General features: G+C 37.3%; 1 protein-coding gene and 1 non-coding gene across 4 annotated transcripts in view; one reads left to right on the forward strand and one right to left on the reverse strand.

Annotated features, from left to right (window-relative positions):
• Window positions 1-2,299: 2,299 nt before the first annotated feature.
• Trnam-cau (transfer RNA methionine (anticodon CAU)) lies at window positions 2,300-2,388 on the reverse strand. Its single transcript is given in 2 exon segments — window positions 2,300-2,335; window positions 2,352-2,388. It is a non-coding gene; the product is annotated as a tRNA-Met (tRNA).
• A 6,035-nt stretch (window positions 2,389-8,423) lies between these two features.
• LOC139124785 (ectopic P granules protein 5 homolog) overlaps window positions 8,424-18,549 on the forward strand; it is a 53,826-nt gene continuing 43,700 nt past the window's right edge. For all 3 annotated transcript variants that reach the window (XM_070690896.1, XM_070690897.1, XM_070690898.1), the window contains exons 1-7: window positions 8,424-8,552; window positions 11,761-12,708; window positions 13,665-13,829; window positions 15,040-15,283; window positions 16,206-16,351; window positions 17,674-17,891; window positions 18,426-18,537. In XM_070690896.1, coding sequence (XP_070546997.1) covers window positions 8,505-8,552; window positions 11,761-12,708; window positions 13,665-13,829; window positions 15,040-15,283; window positions 16,206-16,351; window positions 17,674-17,891; window positions 18,426-18,537 — 1,881 coding nt within the window. In that variant the 5' untranslated portion in view covers window positions 8,424-8,504. The remainder of the gene's footprint in view (window positions 8,553-11,760; window positions 12,709-13,664; window positions 13,830-15,039; window positions 15,284-16,205; window positions 16,352-17,673; window positions 17,892-18,425; window positions 18,538-18,549) is intronic.

An 18,549-nucleotide genomic window follows, 5' to 3' on the forward strand; every position in this document is an offset into this window, starting at 1 on the left:
CCCTACGGATTATCATCTCGTCCCAGTGGACACCACCAATCCCTTTACAGTTCCTTCGTGCAAGTTCTTGTGTCATAAGTTTCAAGTTTTCCTCATTAATGGGATGATACGACTTTGATGATTGGCGGTAGGTTTTGATAGTTTGCCACGTTGGTTGATGGGAATTATATTTCTAACAACTTCATATCCAGTTTACCACATTTTTCTGCTATTCTGGCACAAAATTTAATTACGAGGGGGCTAAAGCGAATGCCTTTTGGACGATGATTTTCTGTAATTTTTCGATTTTTTGATTTTTTTTCATGCTGTGTTAGAGATATTACCGTGTCTGATATCAGACTGTAGAGTACTGAATTTTCCACCAGGATATTATTTCTGATAGCGTAGTCAAACAATGTAGTGAGATTTGTTGATGTGAGATTGATATTTGACGGTGCTTCTATTTGATTTTCGGGTTTGCATTCATTAAAATATGTTCTGACAATGTGTTCATTTTCCTCTTGAATAGCTTTACTTTAGACGCAAGTTTCCTGGCCCGCTGAAGTAGAGCTTCATATGTTAATTTGGAAAAACTTGTTTTTGGAGGTGGTGTTGAAGTGTTTACATTTTGGTAATATTTCTCTTTATGTATGTATACAGCGATGAACAAGCAGGGCATCTTTCCCTATCACTGCCAGCTTTTATTTGGCAATTTTTGGTGTCATCATTTTTATTGTGCGCTCGTATCGTTTTGACTATGATTTGGTTTGATGGTCGAGGTGAAAATGCTTGTTGGCTTATTGTGAAAGGGGAACTTTCTTTATGTGTAACTTGGTATTCCTGACATGCTAGAATGTCATCAGTTGAGTTAATACCACAACAGATTCTCACTTTAGAGTGTGTTTCTAATTCATCTGACAATTTGTCATAAATTTCTTCAAAATTCCCGGTCACACTTTTTAGTTTCTATCATTTTACCAAGAAGATAAAATTGACAGACTAATACATCATGGTCATAGACTGATTTGATCATACGGGGAACGTGCCAAGTTTCATTGAAAATTAAATGTTCTTGAAAAAGGATTGTATTTTGGTCGTAACTACAAACAGACCAGTTGTTTGGAAGCTTGCTTTTACATTTAACATGTTTGATTAATTCAGAACAAAATGAAGTGTCAATATGCTGCATTATGTGTTGATTTTTTGTTTGTAATGGTGATTTAATGGTATGGAGTTTTTCTCTGTAGTTTTCTTGGCATTTAAGTAATGGTAACACAAGCTTTTTGCACATCATGCAGATATACTCGATGTTGACACTGTCACTTATGGTGCTGTACAAATTACTGTTTAGATTTATTTTTCTTTCTTTTTCTGTTCTAATGGTATTTCTTCATGTTCATCTAAGAAATCACATGTGACTTGGTATGTTTGGGGATTTGTTAGTCCAAGTGTCACACAGTGCAGATTGCATGGTTGTGACTGACTTACATTGCATTCCTTGTGACAGAGACTACAAGTTTTCATTGTAACTGTTTTTGGCAGATTATTTTTGGTTTGATATTTAGTGTGCCCATGTGGGTGGCCACGTTTTTTTTCATTGTTGAAATGTCTGTTGCAGGTTTTAATGTGGTCTTTGTTGTCAATATCATCTTTTAGCTCGTACACACCATGCAAGGTTTGTAAACGTTTACTTCCCGGATATTTGCATCCAGATATTGCACACACGTCAGCTTCTTGTCCTGCATGTGGATTATAAAAAGAGAGTAAAACTTAATAATGAATAAAGCTTATCCCAGAGTTCGTTTTCAGGTAAATGCCCCATTACCTGTACAAAATAAAATATTACTTGAAGCTCAATTAGCTGTAACTTTTGGATGTTGTGTTATATTTTGTGCGTGTGCATCTACTGAAGTTTCTTGTGAGAATTCCAAAAAAAGAATTGAAATGCCCAGTAATTACATCTCTTACAGTTTCATCTGTTTGTTAAATCTGCATTCATATTTGAATAACATGTACAACTAACAATAAAAATAATTCATGAATCTTATTAAGTGTGCAACTTTCTACAAATAATTTGGAATTAAACTATTATAAAATAGTGCTCATTGATATCTACTTGTTCATTTTCAGGAGCAGTGAACTCAGGATACATGGTATTCCACTGGAAGTAAATTCATCAGTAAAATCTGTAATGGAATAAACTGGAAAATGAAATGTGTTTAATTGCCAGATGTGGAAGATTGAAAATGGTGATGGAACAGAGATGCAGCAAATACATCATTCAGTACTGCTGGACTCTTAATGCCAGGAAAAAGTACATTGACTCCACCAGGGTTTGAACCTGGGACCCCCAGATCCCGTCTGTGCTGTAATATGGATCTGTTGCTCTGACCGCTGAGCTATAGAGTCTCACAAACGTCTGATCCTGGATGTAGAAAGATAAATGAAGCTAGTGATAGTTAGGATGTGATGTGATGTGATGTGATGGGATGTAGTACTAAATTGGGTGATGTAGAAAGTATGTAAAAAGAGAAGAGTTTAGATGTTAATTGGGGTGATATTATAAGTATGATGACTTTATGCTATGAAAAGAAGCAATTACAATTTTTTAGATAAGTGAGGACATGGTTAATGAAAGAGAGTGTGAAGGTAAAGTGATCATGACATGACTTTATTGTAGCAACATGACAATTAAGCTATTATTATCTGGTGTAAATTTGAAAAAGACATACAAAACATTACTTTATTGATTCGATATTCTATTTCAAGCAACTTAAAAACATTTTCATCCAAATTTAATTTTCATCCAAATTTAATTACTTTTAAGTCATAAGTGGTAAACATACTGAGGCAAGGTCCATTTTACGCCTTTGCTCTTCATGGTCATCTTTTGCCATTGAAGAGACCTAATTTTGGAAGATGAATAATGGTTTTAAATGTTGTCAATCCAATCAGTGCTTTGATTTATTGAAGACAATTACATTTCTTACCATGTAAATCTTCACCGGGATTGCTCTCAGCTCTAGTACCACCTGTCTGGCGTCTTCTGTGCATTTCCTGAAATTGCAACTATCATGCAATATGCATCAAAATGGATTGTTTTGTTGAGATTATCAAGTGTATATCCGGTGTTTCAGAAATAGAATGACATGATACTAACATATTTCATTTTCTTCAGTAATCACAGCATAACAAGTGACAGTGCTGAACCTTGTTGGATGGCATTTTGTAAAAAAATGTGTAGGTGGTGTTCCAGTAAAACCAACTGTCATCTAATGTAATTCAGTGAGAAATTATTACAAGTTACTGGACACCTGTCATACATGAGGGATCATCACTTAAAGGAAAAGTTAAAAACTCACCTTTTCATGTTGTCTGATGCAGCCAGCAGTTTCAGTAATGCAGTGCCTCTGTAACGAAGCAATGCTCTGTCTCATCTGTTGATGGGCTTTCTGTAATTGGTGAACTCTCCTTTGGTATGACAGAATTAGATATGACTTGACGCACCTCATCTGGTAAAGAAAGATCTTTAACCAGTTATTCAATATACAGAATTATTTTGTATGGTAATACTCTTGAAATATTACTTGTATTTTACACTCGTTCAATGCACAACAAAAAACTATCAGTAATAATATTCTTCTTCACCCACAAATGATGCAAATTTGTCACGTGCTATAAGTAATATTTGATATTGAAAATTGTTTTCAGGCAATTTGCATATTTTATGCTAAGCTTGGAAAAGCACTGCCACAGGATATGAATAGAAGTTGAGATGACGCAAACCAATAGGCCACTTTCATGACCCCTGAGCCCTGAGTGACCTCACAATCTGGTATTTCTGTTGGTATGGCATCATACAACCTTCAACTTTTCTCCCTTTGTGACAAATAAAATCCTAAGTTTTGTTCAAGGATGAGTTGGAGTACACAAATTTCAATGATAATTAGGTTCACGGTTGCAGAGTTTGAACTCAAATTAGTAAAACTTATACCAACAAAAATGCCAGGATGTAGGGGTCACACAGGGGTCATGAAAGTGGCCGATTTGTCCCACTCATTTGGACCTGCTTTCCAATTGAAAATTTTCACATATAAATGAAATTCCTGCACTGTTCATTACAAAATATCATATTATCCTCATACTGACATTATTTGCAACCCTTTTCAGTGTGGAAGTCAATATTACACGATGTCTAGTTTTCCTACACGCTTGCAATGGTGGCGTGTTCGGCGGCCATACCGGCTACGCATGTTTTGAATGCTATGGAAGATATTGAGAAACTTGAAAAGGGTTGAATATATTGACAGTATGAAGACAATATGACATTTTGAAACAATCAGTACAGGCATTTTATTCAGATGTGAACATTTTCACCTTGGAAAAGGAGGTCCAAACGAGTGAAACAGAAATGGACTACATGTCTCCACTTCTCTTCATCGCAAATTCTGCATGTTTCAGTTAAAAGGATATTTTTTTCAGTATTTTTGTAAATGTGCAAAAGTGCATGATTATTTGCAGCACAGTGCTTGTAGGTGAAGCCGGTCGAAACAACCTAAGGCCCACATGCAAAGCTACTATAATTATGTATGCTTCAAATTTTAATCCTTCATATTGCTGTAGTCTCCTGCCAGAAAATAGTACTTACCTGCGGATTACTTATCATATGGTATTTCTTGTGTGTTAGCCTCTTGTGAATCCTCTTTAATTGCACTGTTTTACAGGTCAGTTTTTCTATTGACTTTTGCAGAGTTTGGTACTGAAAAGTAAACAGACATTTTTATCGCTTGTCCTTTTCTGATCTTTAGGATTTATAATGCAGATGCAAGAAATATAAATACCAAACTTGATAAGGCACTGTCAATTTCCCATGCAGTATTCAAATATTCATAAGGAAACAGCAAGGAACTTCAGAAAAGCTGATTTAATGCACAGCAGTGTTCAAGCAGTGTGTATATCCAGATGAAGTGCTGATCAAATCTCTTCACTTCCCTAGGAAGATATGAACATTGCAAGGGACATTGATAGGGACTTCTCAACATTGGTGTTTTACAATTTTTTGCATCTGCAACAAAGGGTTACTGTCTGTAATTTCTGACAATTCTTCGCTATTTTTCTTCTGTTTATCCTTGTTTATAACGTTTCTTGCTTCCTAAAATATCTAGTTTTCTGCTTGTTAATACAGGATGTGGTTGTGTATGGTCTGATTGTTTTTTTTTGTCGTTAAATGACTTTAAATCCAGACGTAAATTCAATTTTCAACATTAAACAGCAGTGATTGTACACAATTAAGTTGTGTTCATTGGCTAAAAACTTACATTCATCATGCTTTACAGAGTTAGACGAGAAACCACACTTGATACACAGGACAAAATAATAAAAACAGGGGAACAGTTATAGATAGTACAGCTTTACAAATGTAAATGCATTTTCTGATTCCAAATGATACCGAGTTACTCCTACATGAGAATATATAGGCACTGTATAATAATATCTAGCAACTGTACAGTTGGAAATGGAACAAGCCAAATTAATTTCCATGATTAGTCTTTAATATTTTTATTCCATGTCTACCAAACATAATATCCACAATGAAAACCAGAAACCACTTTTTCACCTCATAATTTGCACAACGATGCAATATTCTGCAACCATGTGAAAACACTTTACAAAGTTTGTAAGCAATGATTTGTTGCAGAAAAGGTAAAGGGATAGTTCTGTTGACATACAGTGTTTTTTCATGAAACCTCCAAAAACCCATGTGCATGGGATGTGAAACAAAGAATTCATCACTGTGGCCTAATTTAAAGGATAAACTATATGTACTTATTTACAGAAAATTTACTCGTAAGTTTCTACCTACAATATTTTCATCCTTACCTTGTTGCTCAGCCGCCTGGCTGGAACCTCTATGAAACACTAGATGAGAAAAACAATGTCTGAGGCCACATATAAAATTAACCCATTGAACATAAATCATGCACAGAATTTGAGTTGAGATGTACCAGCTCACTAATTGTTGACTAATTGTTACCGGATAATTATATATATTATAGCCCAAACATGGAACTATGTGCCCGAGGGTAGGTGACCATTTGCCCGACGTAAGGAGGGCAAATGGTCTCCTGCCCCGAGGGTACATAGTCCCTTGTTTGGGCTATAATGTTTTTATTACATGCCTCTCTTACTCAGTTTGCACCAAAAATATTTACGTTTATTGGAAAATTATAGTCAAATGCTTCATTTTCATTTTAGACGAAAAACGGTTAAAAATAGAACGATTTTCATCATCGAATGGCGCATTGATATATTTAAACTACTGTTATGCGGTTTATCAATATTTTTAGGAGAAATTTTCCAAAAACCGTATTTTCTGTGCAAAACATGAAATTTCAAGACTTTTAATTCCAAAAGTTTTCAAGTTGAAAATAGTTCCGGTTCACTTTCAGTCCAGTGATAACTATGCGGCCCGCTACGTCATCGGCGGGTTACCATTGAATCCTATGGAGCGCGCAACGTTCGATATACGAGGTATGTAATTAAAGATATTACCCTGTTCATGAAAATTAACTGGCAAACTTTAAACAAATATATTTAAAGGAAAACCTTTATGATGTGCTGGAGAGATGTGCTGGACAGAGCATGCATAACAGAAAATTTGCTATGGTATTACGCCAATTGGCAAGTAACTCTTTGTTGAGATTTATTTTGTTGGCAGACATCGATCCCCCATGCATCTGTGGTCAGGATGAGGTTATCTAGTAGTAAACCCTGGAAGTCACTACACAAGTGCGTTAAGGAATGACTGGCTGGAATTTTCATGAATAATTAATCAGGCCTAATAAATATTATAATTGTACACTGCGCATGTGCATTTAGTTGTGAAGGCTATTGACGCTGTAGAAAATATATTTCGAGCGTTCTAACAAGCCGGTAGCATCGACTAATGGCTAAATGGTTTTCCAGAAGCTTTTCAGAATGAAATTTTCTTTCAAATTGCAAAATGGCAAATGAAAGTTTCATGCATTAACGTTTCTAGAGGACTCCAAAAAACTGAAGTTTGTGGTATTTTGTATGAATATTATGTCATTCTGTCTTATATTCGCTACACAGCTTAATGAGAACAAATTAGGCTTTGCCAAAGTTTAAATAGATCGAACAATAGATAATGCTTCCATATTATTGCAAACACTGAAATTTAGGCGTTGTTTTTATGTTGTTATACTGGGGGCACTTTTTGCACCAAAAAAGACGTCATTATGATCACGTGACTGCCCATATGGAAATTTTTTCAACGCCAAAATGTAAGCCTTTGAAAAATGTAAGTCTGTACCGAATTTCGTTCAAATCTGAGGTTTTACTTTCAAAAAATTGGCTAATGATCAAAATAAGCCAATTTTGCCATGTAACCGTGCCTCAACGTACTTGCGTAAACATTATTTTAATTGCTTTCATAGATACTTACAGGCCTTTCAATGTCCATATTTCTTTACTTTGGTTTATATCAAAGAAAAAATGAAAATAAAATTAAAAAATCTTGTCTTGTGCTATCTCATCTACATCTGTCTGAAACAAAAATAAAAATTCAAAGGTAAAGGTTCTAATATTGTCAAAAGTTAAAAAGTGCATCCAAATAGTAAATGAATCCCAACATGCAACACTATAGAGGTCAGGCCAACAAAATATCAGAGATAGAAAAAATATGAATGTATGGATAATAAATATATACGTTGCCATTGGCAACAACCTGACGCTACACAGGCCGCACCAGAAAAAAACCTGGATAAATCTTTTGGGCACTCAGAATTATACAGTTTTTTGCAGAACACTTGTCAAGGATCCTGTTTTCCCTTCAGCGATCTTATTTTTTTTCGTAAAATGCCCAATTAAATTTTGCGATCGAGAAAAATTTGGACCAAACGACAATTTGTGTCCAGGTTGCACGATAACCAAACTCCAAAGTACGAAGTTTTTCTTGAAATTTCCGTTGATAATCTTATCCCAATGATTTTTGTTCTTGTATTCTCTTACTTGTTACACACCGGTTATTATCGACACATTTTTGTCAATGACACCTCAGAAATATTCAGAAAACCACTATTTTACTTGCCTGTGCGACACCGACGTCCTTTAAATCTCCCGCTGTGTTGACAAAAACTGCTGGTGACGTCAACAAATTTACATAGCATAGGACCGTGACCTCTGTAACGACCCCCTAAGAGTCACTTTATTATGATGATAGCAAAATATTATTACGATCTCACGGCTCGAAATATGAACGGAAAAAAATCACTGTTGTAATTTTCATTTATAATTCAATGTCTGCGTGTGCTACGATGGAATCCCACTTTCTGTAATTTAACTTGTAACTGAGGTACACCGGCTATGCGTTGCGCGGTAAATTCCGTTTTAGGTTACTTAGGTGGCCTCATTCGGAGTTTTCCCTCCCTCCTGCTAACCAGCTAACGCAGGGTCGCTCGCTTGCGCGTGACACACCTCCGTGCGCATGCGCAAGCGAGTACAAAATGGCGGAAGCTGTAAAGGTGAAAACACCGAAGCGGGCCAAAAAGAAGGTAATTGGGTATTTTCGGAATATTTTCACAGATTTTGGTTAAAACGCTGTAAACGACGACTTAAGACGGCACCGGGGCTTCCCTTGATAGCGTCCTTTAGTCGAGATACGCGGAACTTGAGAACAGTTTGCCTTGACATCATCGACGTCAGCTGATCTGACCGTCGATTGCTGGACTCGAGAGGCATGTTTACATCCACGTTGCTGCGAAAACGAGCCCTGCCACTCCTTGACGTGTTCTGCTACCACTCCAATGACCAACCTACCCGAGTGGTAGAGGCTACGGATTCGCAGCAAACATCCACGTAGACGGTGAAAATGTTTGGCACATAACCTTTCGGCTATAATTCCTGGTCAGTGAAAACTATCGATAATCCCTGTATACAAGTATGTTCCAAATTCAAATGCTAGCTTGTAATAGAATCTGCCTAAAACGAAACTGAACTTGACGTTTTTCTGGAGCCTGGAGGGTCTATGGTCCATCTCAGTTTGTCACATCTGTCAATCAATGGAAGTGGGCGAGAGTTGATATTTGCTGGGAAGACTAGGATTGGATAGTAAACCGAAACTGCAAATTTTACATCTCTCCGTCGTCAGTATTAAATGAGAGTCTAACCCTCAACATCATGTATACGTGTTAGGGTTATGAACAAATTAAATTGATAGCATTATTCCAGGTCTCATTATTCAGTGTGCATGGGTCCCATGATATAACCTATGCCACCGTAGGGGTGCTCCCAATCACAGGCCCTCCCTCCACTGGAGGGACTGTGTCCCAGTATTTTCATACGGGATGGGGAGAGAGTGTGCGCTCCCCAAAGTTGAAAAGACTTGACGTTCCCATGATGCATCTTAAAAAACTGACCCGGTGTTATGGGTCATTGGTCCACCAATGTTGTCGTGTGGTTCTACTTTAAAATCAATCATTTTAGTGGGCCTGTCAGTGGGGAACCTGTTGGTTCACGACAAAATAAACAAAATATAAATATATAAAAGAATAGCGTTCATACTTCGGTAGGGTATTCTGTAAAGTAAGACAAAGCCGTGTAAAAAATTGAAAGAAATGTCTGTGTTGGACCTTGGACTGACAGCATTGCTGCCATATTTTTGTTGTTAGAATTTGTAAGTTTCTCTGCCATCACAACAATAACAGTCCAATCGAAGGTGCACTTTAACCTTTTCACCGCCATGGTTTAGCCTAAACCCATTGTTAGCAATGGTGATTGTGGACCTGTTTACAGGGAATTGGGGGTGAACAGGTTAAGTAAATCACCACATTGTTTGCAGCTGACCCATTGATTCATTTACCTTGACCATGTTGACTAAGCCTGCCTATCAGTCGTCTAATCAACCTCTAAAATTTTTCAACTGATTTATGACAACACAATCACTTGCTGTATACATTCATGTTGTTTTATATAGTATCGCCACATTAGATTTTAACTGATTATTGTGATATGCGCCTCAAAAGTGAAAGACTTGCTCAAACTTTCCTAAATGAAACTTTCAACCATACACTTTCAAAATCAAAAATAAAAATCGGGGGTCACCTTACAAAGTTTGGAACTTGGAAAATAAATTACCCAACATTTTGCAATGTTTCAAATTCAAAATGGTTGCATTTCTGTGTAAACTGTATGGGAAAAAATAATATTTAAATTTTTGAAAAACTTAGGCTGTGAAAAATTTCCTTTCATCAAGAGCTTTACAATGAGCCCCCACAAGTGGTAGATCAGAAGAGAATCAATAGAATTTTAAAGCCCCAAATTTCTGTCCCAAGGCGCATTCTACCTTAATTGCCTTCATAGGTCTTTGTATATGTCAATTGTTTTAACCCCTGAACCATTCCCGTGTAGAACAGGGCAAATACCAGTACCTAAGCATCCACTGCAGTATGAATAGCGTTGATCGCGAGTTCGGATTTGTTACTAAATATAGCTGCACGCGCGCGACTTTCGGACAAACATGCTGAAATTCGGACAAATTTTGTTGTTGCATGCGCGGCTGCTGTTGCAGCTTGTAGTCACAGTCATCAATTCATACGAATAAGTGTGACGCTAAATATCCATTCTAACACTCGCAGGTTTTATTTTCGTCGTTTATACGGAAAATGCGGAGAAATGTTTACTTATGCATATTAATGAGATAGAACAGTGACGTCATTTGCGATCAGCGCTATTTCCCAGCTACCAGGTAGATTGCCAGCCCAATGAGCACACTGTGAATGTTGAAAATAGGATGCAATTCAAATCTTGAACTTAATATTCTAAATCCTTCAAGTTTTGGTCATTGTGACCGGCAAATTTATCACATTCTTACCAGTGCCATTGTACTTGCAAACACAAGGAATGAAAGTTTTCCAGCACAGTTTGTTGTTAGCTCATATTTGGTTTTATATATAAATACCAAAAAGAGCTTATATGATGAGTCTGAGTGGCGTCTGTATGTCTGTATATTTGTGGGTATGTGCGGATGTATGTCCGTCACACACAAAGGCTCCCATACCGCCAAAGCTACCATCTCAGTATTTGGTGTACAGGTAGATGCAGGGGTTGAGATGTGAATTTGTTCAAATGAACACATCAGTGTCAAAAATGTGCATATGAGGTAAGAAAAAGCGAAATCCTGCAAATGTGCAAGACTGATGGCCAGTGTCTGAAACAGGCTTGAGTCATTTCCTGTCATTGTTTATGAACTGTTACATATTAACAGACCAGATCAAACCATAGACAGTAAAGGCAGGGGAGATTGTCTATGGTCCAACTAAGAGGGACTAACTGTTTCTGCTATGCATGTTGCTAAAGTTGAACTCCAGTACCTAAAGTTTCAGACCTTATTTACTTTTGTCATTCTTTTTTTGCTGGTTTAAATATTTCTTGTTGTTTTTCTGGTTGTACTGTGCAGAAATCATTGTCATAACATCAGCGTAGAATTTTCCTGCTCTGAACAGATAGAAACAATATGTTTTGTTGATCTTTGGTACCCATACTGGTATATACCAATTCTGATCAAATTTGAGCGACACCGAATAATTGCGGTATTTTTGTCAATTATTATGTTTTAAATCAATAAACGAGGAAATCAATCGGTTTTGACTTCTTTAATTTTAATCTAGTGGTTTAAAAGCTCAGTTTTATATGTTATTTTACATGTATATATGCTGACCATTTCACAGTAGTTTTACATCATTTCTGTGATTCTCTTTGTAGACAAAATCAAGAGACCAGTCCACATTAGACGATAAAGCATTAGAACTGCCAGAGCCACCGACGGAAATTCCCGGAACCGCATCTGCCGAGGAAGGAGAAGATGCAAACATTGATGGGAAATCTAGTGAGGATGTAGAATCTGAGTCGGACAGAGTCAACAATAAAGGAAATGGAACGGAAGGCAACGAAGAAAGTGTTGAAATTGCTCAGGATAAAGGCATTGTGCAAGTTGTGAGGACTGCGGAGAGTGACGTTGTTGAAGACAGAGGGGAGAGTGACAGTGAACAGATCAGGGGGAATACAGAATGTGAAATTCATGCAGATCTCGAGGATGACGATGTCAGTCATACTCAGAGTGGAGAAGTTTCAGACAGGGTGCAGGACAATGAACTTGAGACTGCTGAGGACGATACAGGAGATCCTGGTGAAGTCCAACATGTTGGACCTGAGTCTCCCACAGATGCACCTAATGTGTCGGATGACTTTACCAGCTGGGAACGTGTGACAGAGAGAGGCGAAACAAAAAGTATGTTAGTTCCAGAAGAAGAGCCTGTATCTCCTGCAGTACAGCCTAGCGCACCAATGGAGTATGTCTCTCTGTCTCCGGATGGGACACCGGCAGTCACTCAGCCTGAGGGAGTCGAGGCAATAATGCAGCCAGACCAACAGAGGGTAGATCAACCGAGAGAGAGTGATACAGGAGGTGCTGCGGTTACTGAGGTCAGCAGCACACCACTGGTAGACATTCCGACGTCACCGGCACCGAGCAGTTTTCAGACGGATGACGCTCGAGTCATTCGTGATGTCCGCAGTAGGTTGTACCCGGACGTTGGACAATTCAGTGCAGATGAGGCAACTGTGGAGCCATTCAGTGAAAATGAACTCAAGTTGTACTACTTCAACCCACAACTTCAAACACTAGATGGTTATGTAGATCAGTTCATACAGGTCAGTCTTAATCTGGCTTTCAAGGCCAGTTTGCCTGTATCTTGCAAAACTTGAATTTGAAATTGTTTTATGTCAACTAAACCAACAGTAGAAGTAGTAGTAGTTGCAGTCATAGTGGTAGTAGTAGTTATTGTACATATACGTTGACATATCTTCATAGATAATAGTGGACGCTGATTGTGTAGTCTTCTACATGTACTTCATTCTTGTTTAACCCTTTCACCACCATGGTTTGTCCCAAATCCATTGTTTTCTATGGTAAAGTTGGACCTGTATACAGGGAACTGGGGATGAAAGGGTTAAAACTTGTTGAAGCTAGGGAAAATAGAATTTGTTGTAAACTTTGAACTATACCCTATGACCGATGACATCATGCAGGGACTTTCCCTTTAAGGTAGTATGCGCCTCGAAAGTGAAAGACTTAAACTTTTGCTCAAAGTTTCCTCAAGGAATCTTTCATCACCATACTCTTTCAAAATTCAAATCAAAGATTTACCATTATTTGAAATTCAAAATGGTGGCTATCCCTGTGTTAACTCTACGAAGAAAAATGACATTTTCGATTTTCAATATATGGCAATGTGTATAAGATGCTTACACTCATCATTCACTCTTTATTCATACAAGTTCAGTCACAGTTTTTTAATCAGGAGGCAAAATCTTTGATGTTACAGCATGAGCACCAGTCATGATACAGAATACAGCTATCAATACTCTGTGTGATCGATAAATCAAAATCTCATTGTTGGGGTGACATTGCATATGGTTGTAATTATTTTGAGGGAATTTAGATCAGACGAGGGGGGGGGGGAATTGTGCAATCACACATTCTTGAGAAAACACTGGCACTTATTGAGTGACCCGAAGCAAAAATCTTTGGATATCTGTATAAATATACTGGTAGATGACTGAACTTCTTTAAATGCTTGATTTGTTTTCTCTTTTAATTTACACAGGATTGCCATCAAGAAAGACATGAATTCTTTGAGCTGGTGTATCAGTACTACCGATCACGACACAATTTGGTTGCCATTGAAAAAGACATTCATTATTTACAAAAGGATTACAGCAGACTGAAAGAGACCCTCTGGATTGTCACAGATAATGTCATCAATGCACAGGTCAGCTTTCGGATTTATTTGTGTCGGTTTGTTCGGTGTTGTTAAGCTATTACGTGACTTGAAAATGAAACTAGGCTAGTGCAGCCGGCTGCCAATTGTGTCTGCAAGTCATTCACTAATACATATGCATCACTGTAATACTATAAGAATAACATTTTTGACCACACAGTTGCTTCCATTACAATCCCATGATTCTTGTGATTGTGTCATTGTAAGTCACATAACAGCTTATTACAACACCGAATAAACTGACACTGATAAATCTAATGCAGTGAGTGTAAGTCATAAGTACTGCACATCTTATAATTATCAGTGGCCATTTTTATAAGCAGCTGAAGTTATAGTGTGATATCCCAGATTCTTCTTGCTGCTCAGAATGTTGTTAGAACGCTCTGTGTTCATCTCATAACATACATGAAACCACGTTTACTGGTACTTCTATGCTAGCTGAAGTCTTCTTTATCCTGGCTAGAATTTATTTGTCAACAATAACATTGCGTATTACAGTATGTACAATGCACTGTGTCTGTGAGGCAAATGGGTTTTTTGTCAACATACAATAAAAACCCTATCAATTCAACTGGAAAAAATAATAGCGATTTTAAATTGTCAAAAATTTTAGTTGTCGAATTATTAGGGATTTCAACTTTTTTTGACTGTTCATAAGTGATATGCTTACCATCTTGGATGACTGAAACATATAAAGGTGACTTTCCTGAAGTCCTGATGTAGATATTCTGTGCTGTGCATTGTATTGTTCTGTGTATTTTATCAAAAATGAAATACTCAAAACAGTTTGTCATGATTGGTTGGTTGAATTATTAGAAATTGAGAAAGTCCCAATTTCTATCGGTGGTTGAACTGAGAAGGGTACAAATACAAAATTTACATTTTGAAAAAAATAGGGCGGTTGAATTAACAGAGTGGTCAAAGTGATAGGGTTTTTACGGTACTTCAGAGAGAAGAATTTGAGAAGTATTTAAAATGAACTTTTCTCTGGAAATAGTATTGTAAAGTACAAAAAAAACTTATGGAGTGTTACAGCTGGCGGCCATCTCGGAATTTGCATAGTGCCCCGTTATTCTGTGACCATAGTATGTATAGTAGTAAAGCTAACAGAAGTTTACCAGCTGCTCAATCGGATTTCAAACCTGTTTATGATTGCATAATAAATTTTGATATTAATTGAACTTCGATGCTCCTGTTATAGGGTCAGTGTACTGACAGAGTGCGTGTAACTGAGCAGTACAGCTTCAAGACGGTGGAATTTAGCAAGGAAACTGGTGATGTTCTGGCAAGGACGCTTAAAGACGCCAGATCCCTTGTCCATGACAAACTCTCTCTCTGTGCATACACCGTACAGTTGTCACAACTCCAAGTGGAATCCTATATACACAACTTATTTGCCAGAAGTTCAGTTCTGTGTGAGCTTGATTCACATGCACCGGTCACAGGTAAATTATTTCTCTCACTCTTCCACTTTAAAGTGCCAGTAATTCTAACTTTTGGTGATTTTTTTCATTATTTTTATTTTGTATGTCAATTGCAAGTTTTTATTCTATTTCTACTCAAAAAATAATGTTGAAAATGTCCACGATTTAGCTTGTCAATATAGCATCTGTATGTGTAAAATGCACTGTTATCGTTTACATTTGAATTCTAGTCTGGACTAGAATTCACTTGTCAACAATAACAATGCAGTTTACACATGTACAGGCTGAGTTGACAAGCTGAATACTGTGTATCCCAACATGCTTTGCGGAGTAGAACAAGAAATTATGGTTGACAAAAAACAGACTCTGAAATAAAATCATCAAAAGTTAGCATTACTGGCCCTTGAAATGTAACATAGATGCATGCACATACAATAATTGTGTTTTTATAAATTGAAACATTTTGCCCTCATAAACACATCAAATTTGAACATGTTTCTCAGAGAGTTGTAATATTTGTTGGTTATAATCTAATTTGTGACTGAAAGGGTAAGAGAAATTTGTTAAAAATTTGCCATAGATATTAGAACTATCACATCTCATTCCCTTTGCACCAACAATTGGTAAAGGCTAAAAGTATGTTTTAAAATGTCTCTTTGTCGCTGTACAGTTTGTCGAGCAAAACACATTTTTGCTCTTTTAAGTGTTATAAACTCCATGTGTAGTAAAGATTAATTAAATTTATATATTTAATATGTTCACTTATATGAAAATTAATATGTTTAATATCTCGTAAACTAAATTTTTAAACTTTCCTGTGTACTGAGGAAGTCATATTTCTGTAGCCACAAGCTCATCCTTGCTACACGTGATTCTAGCTTGCATTCCTGCATAAATAGAAACAAAATCTGATTGGTTCTTTTTGTGTTTGTTTGTTTGTTAGCTCATGCCTCCAATCATGGTGTGTCCAGCGCTGTCAGTGATGTACAGACTCTGAAGCAGTGTATCAGTGTGTTGTTTACATTCTACAGAAGACCAGTCAGAGATGAGGAGTTTATTACAATGTTGCAACAGTGGACAAAGAGATTGGTAAGGTCTGCTGTACTCAAGATTTTCACTCCAGCAGCGTACATTGACTTCTATTGATATGCTAATAAGAACGTCGCGCGTTCAAACGTGAGTAGCGTGACAGCCGGTCAGAGTAAAAATCTTGAGTACTCCTTGGAAAATCAGCCGAAATGCATAAACGAACCAGAGATTTTGTTCACAAAAGGAGTTAGGGAATGAGCAATAATCAGAGTTCAGGCAGGTATAGGTCATTTTATTGAATTACACTCACTTTGGTTTATTTTGCCGTTCAAAGTTCCGACAGAAGTGGTGTCATCGTAATGGACCCATTTTCGCCGCTAGTTGGCCCGCAGCTATCCTTGGCGGGGTTGACCTTTTGATGACCCACATAGCAACGCACGCTACCCCGCCAACAGATAGCTGCGTTTCCACAGCTATACGTTACGTTATTGCTATATTTAATAGTTTTGACAAGGCCAGTGAATTTCTAGACGTAGAAAACATCTTGGGCCATAGTGCTTGATAATTGTTTACATTACCAGATCAGTAATAATCTTGGATGATGATGTCACAAAATTCACTGGTATTGACATAGCTTGAATATAATGCTTGTTCATGTATGCAAATAGAGTTAAAGCTGTGAATGGAAGCCAGCCAATCAGGCCATCACAGACCGGCAGCAATATAGTATGAAGATTTATTCAAATGATATCTCAGCTATTGACTAGATACATGCTACCTGTATGAAGAAAATAGCTGGAAACAGCACGTATATTACACAAAAAAGCCAAAACTAACACTGACTAAATGCAACACTATGAGCAATAGAAACCAGCGTATCTCTGAATGTCTCTGTTCATTCATGTTTAAATGGACCCTGATAAGGTGCATATTAAAATAAAAATTTACCAAATTTGAATGTATGTCAAAAACTGTTATTTATTTTCTTATTTATAACAATAATAGATTTTCTGTTTATCATGACATTGTTAAAAGAAATACATTCAAAATTCATGACAGGCCTTTTTGAAATAATGCTGAAAATGGCAATGTTCGTCCTTAAAAGGTTCTGCAGATATGCCTGTTGTCCCACTGCTGTTGGACCGAAAGATCTGTGGCTCGCGGGTGCTCTTTACGAGTGACAGGTCTTTCAGTCTACTCTGTTGTCAATGGATCTAACCATAAATCTGTTGAAAACAGACCAAAACTGACAAAATCTGTCCACATGATGGTCAGCTGCTGCAAATCTAGAATGCTATATTGATCAACAAAATCCAATTGAAGTCAGGACTACCGGTACAGTATGTAACTTTGGAATTTCTCGTTAAATTTTGCATTTTCAGGTTGCGTCTCTTCTGAGGGTCGCAAGCCTTGAGGACCACGTCTTCCTCATGAATCACATCATACGGTGTCCAGCTGGTATCTCCAAATGGGCGACGCCATTCGTCCAGCTAGTTTTGCCTTCATCACTGGTTGGCGCCAGTAGAGGGCGCCACGACTGGGGAGATCCATTACTAGATCACTTCATGTGTATGTTAGCTTGTCTAATGCTGCCTGTCAAGTAAGTATTGTTTTGAAGGGCCGGTGTCCGTAGTTATATTTTTTTTTTCCTGAAAACTTTTCGTTTTTCAGGTAGTGTGCACCTCGAAAGAGAAAGACTTAAACTTTTCCTCAAACTTTCCTTAAGGAATATTTCAACCATTCTCTTTTGAAAATAAAAATGAAAATCAGTGGTCCCCGTGCAAATGTTGGTACTAGAGAAACAAATTACCCAAGATTTACCGACATTTGAAATACAAAATGGCTGCCATATCTGTGTTAACTCTATGGACAAATATAACATATTCATTGTCAGATGACATGTGCTTACAAAGGACCATGTGATTTTGCACTGAATAGGTACATGTCCTGTGTTGTAGCTAAGTGTTCAGCTCGCATGGTGAAATATTATAATCACACACACACAATAGTATTTATTTATTATGGCTTGATGCAGTGTGAAATTGTTAACCTCATTATCAACTGTATTTCTGGCATCATTTTACCAGCTAAAATACCTGATAATTATCACTACTTTGTTTTTTCATGGATACAGAGGGCGGGAGGACTTCTTGGCAAAGCTGAAAGTGACCTTGACCCCGGAACCTGATGCCCTTGACGATGAGAAGGGATTTACTTGGACCCTAGTGGATGAAGATGGAGAGGAGGTATGATAAACC

The sequence above is a fragment of the Ptychodera flava genome (genome assembly GCF_041260155.1).
Source record: "Ptychodera flava strain L36383 chromosome 23 unlocalized genomic scaffold, AS_Pfla_20210202 Scaffold_24__1_contigs__length_23054250_pilon, whole genome shotgun sequence".
NCBI classification, from domain to species: Eukaryota; Metazoa; Hemichordata; class Enteropneusta; family Ptychoderidae; genus Ptychodera; species Ptychodera flava.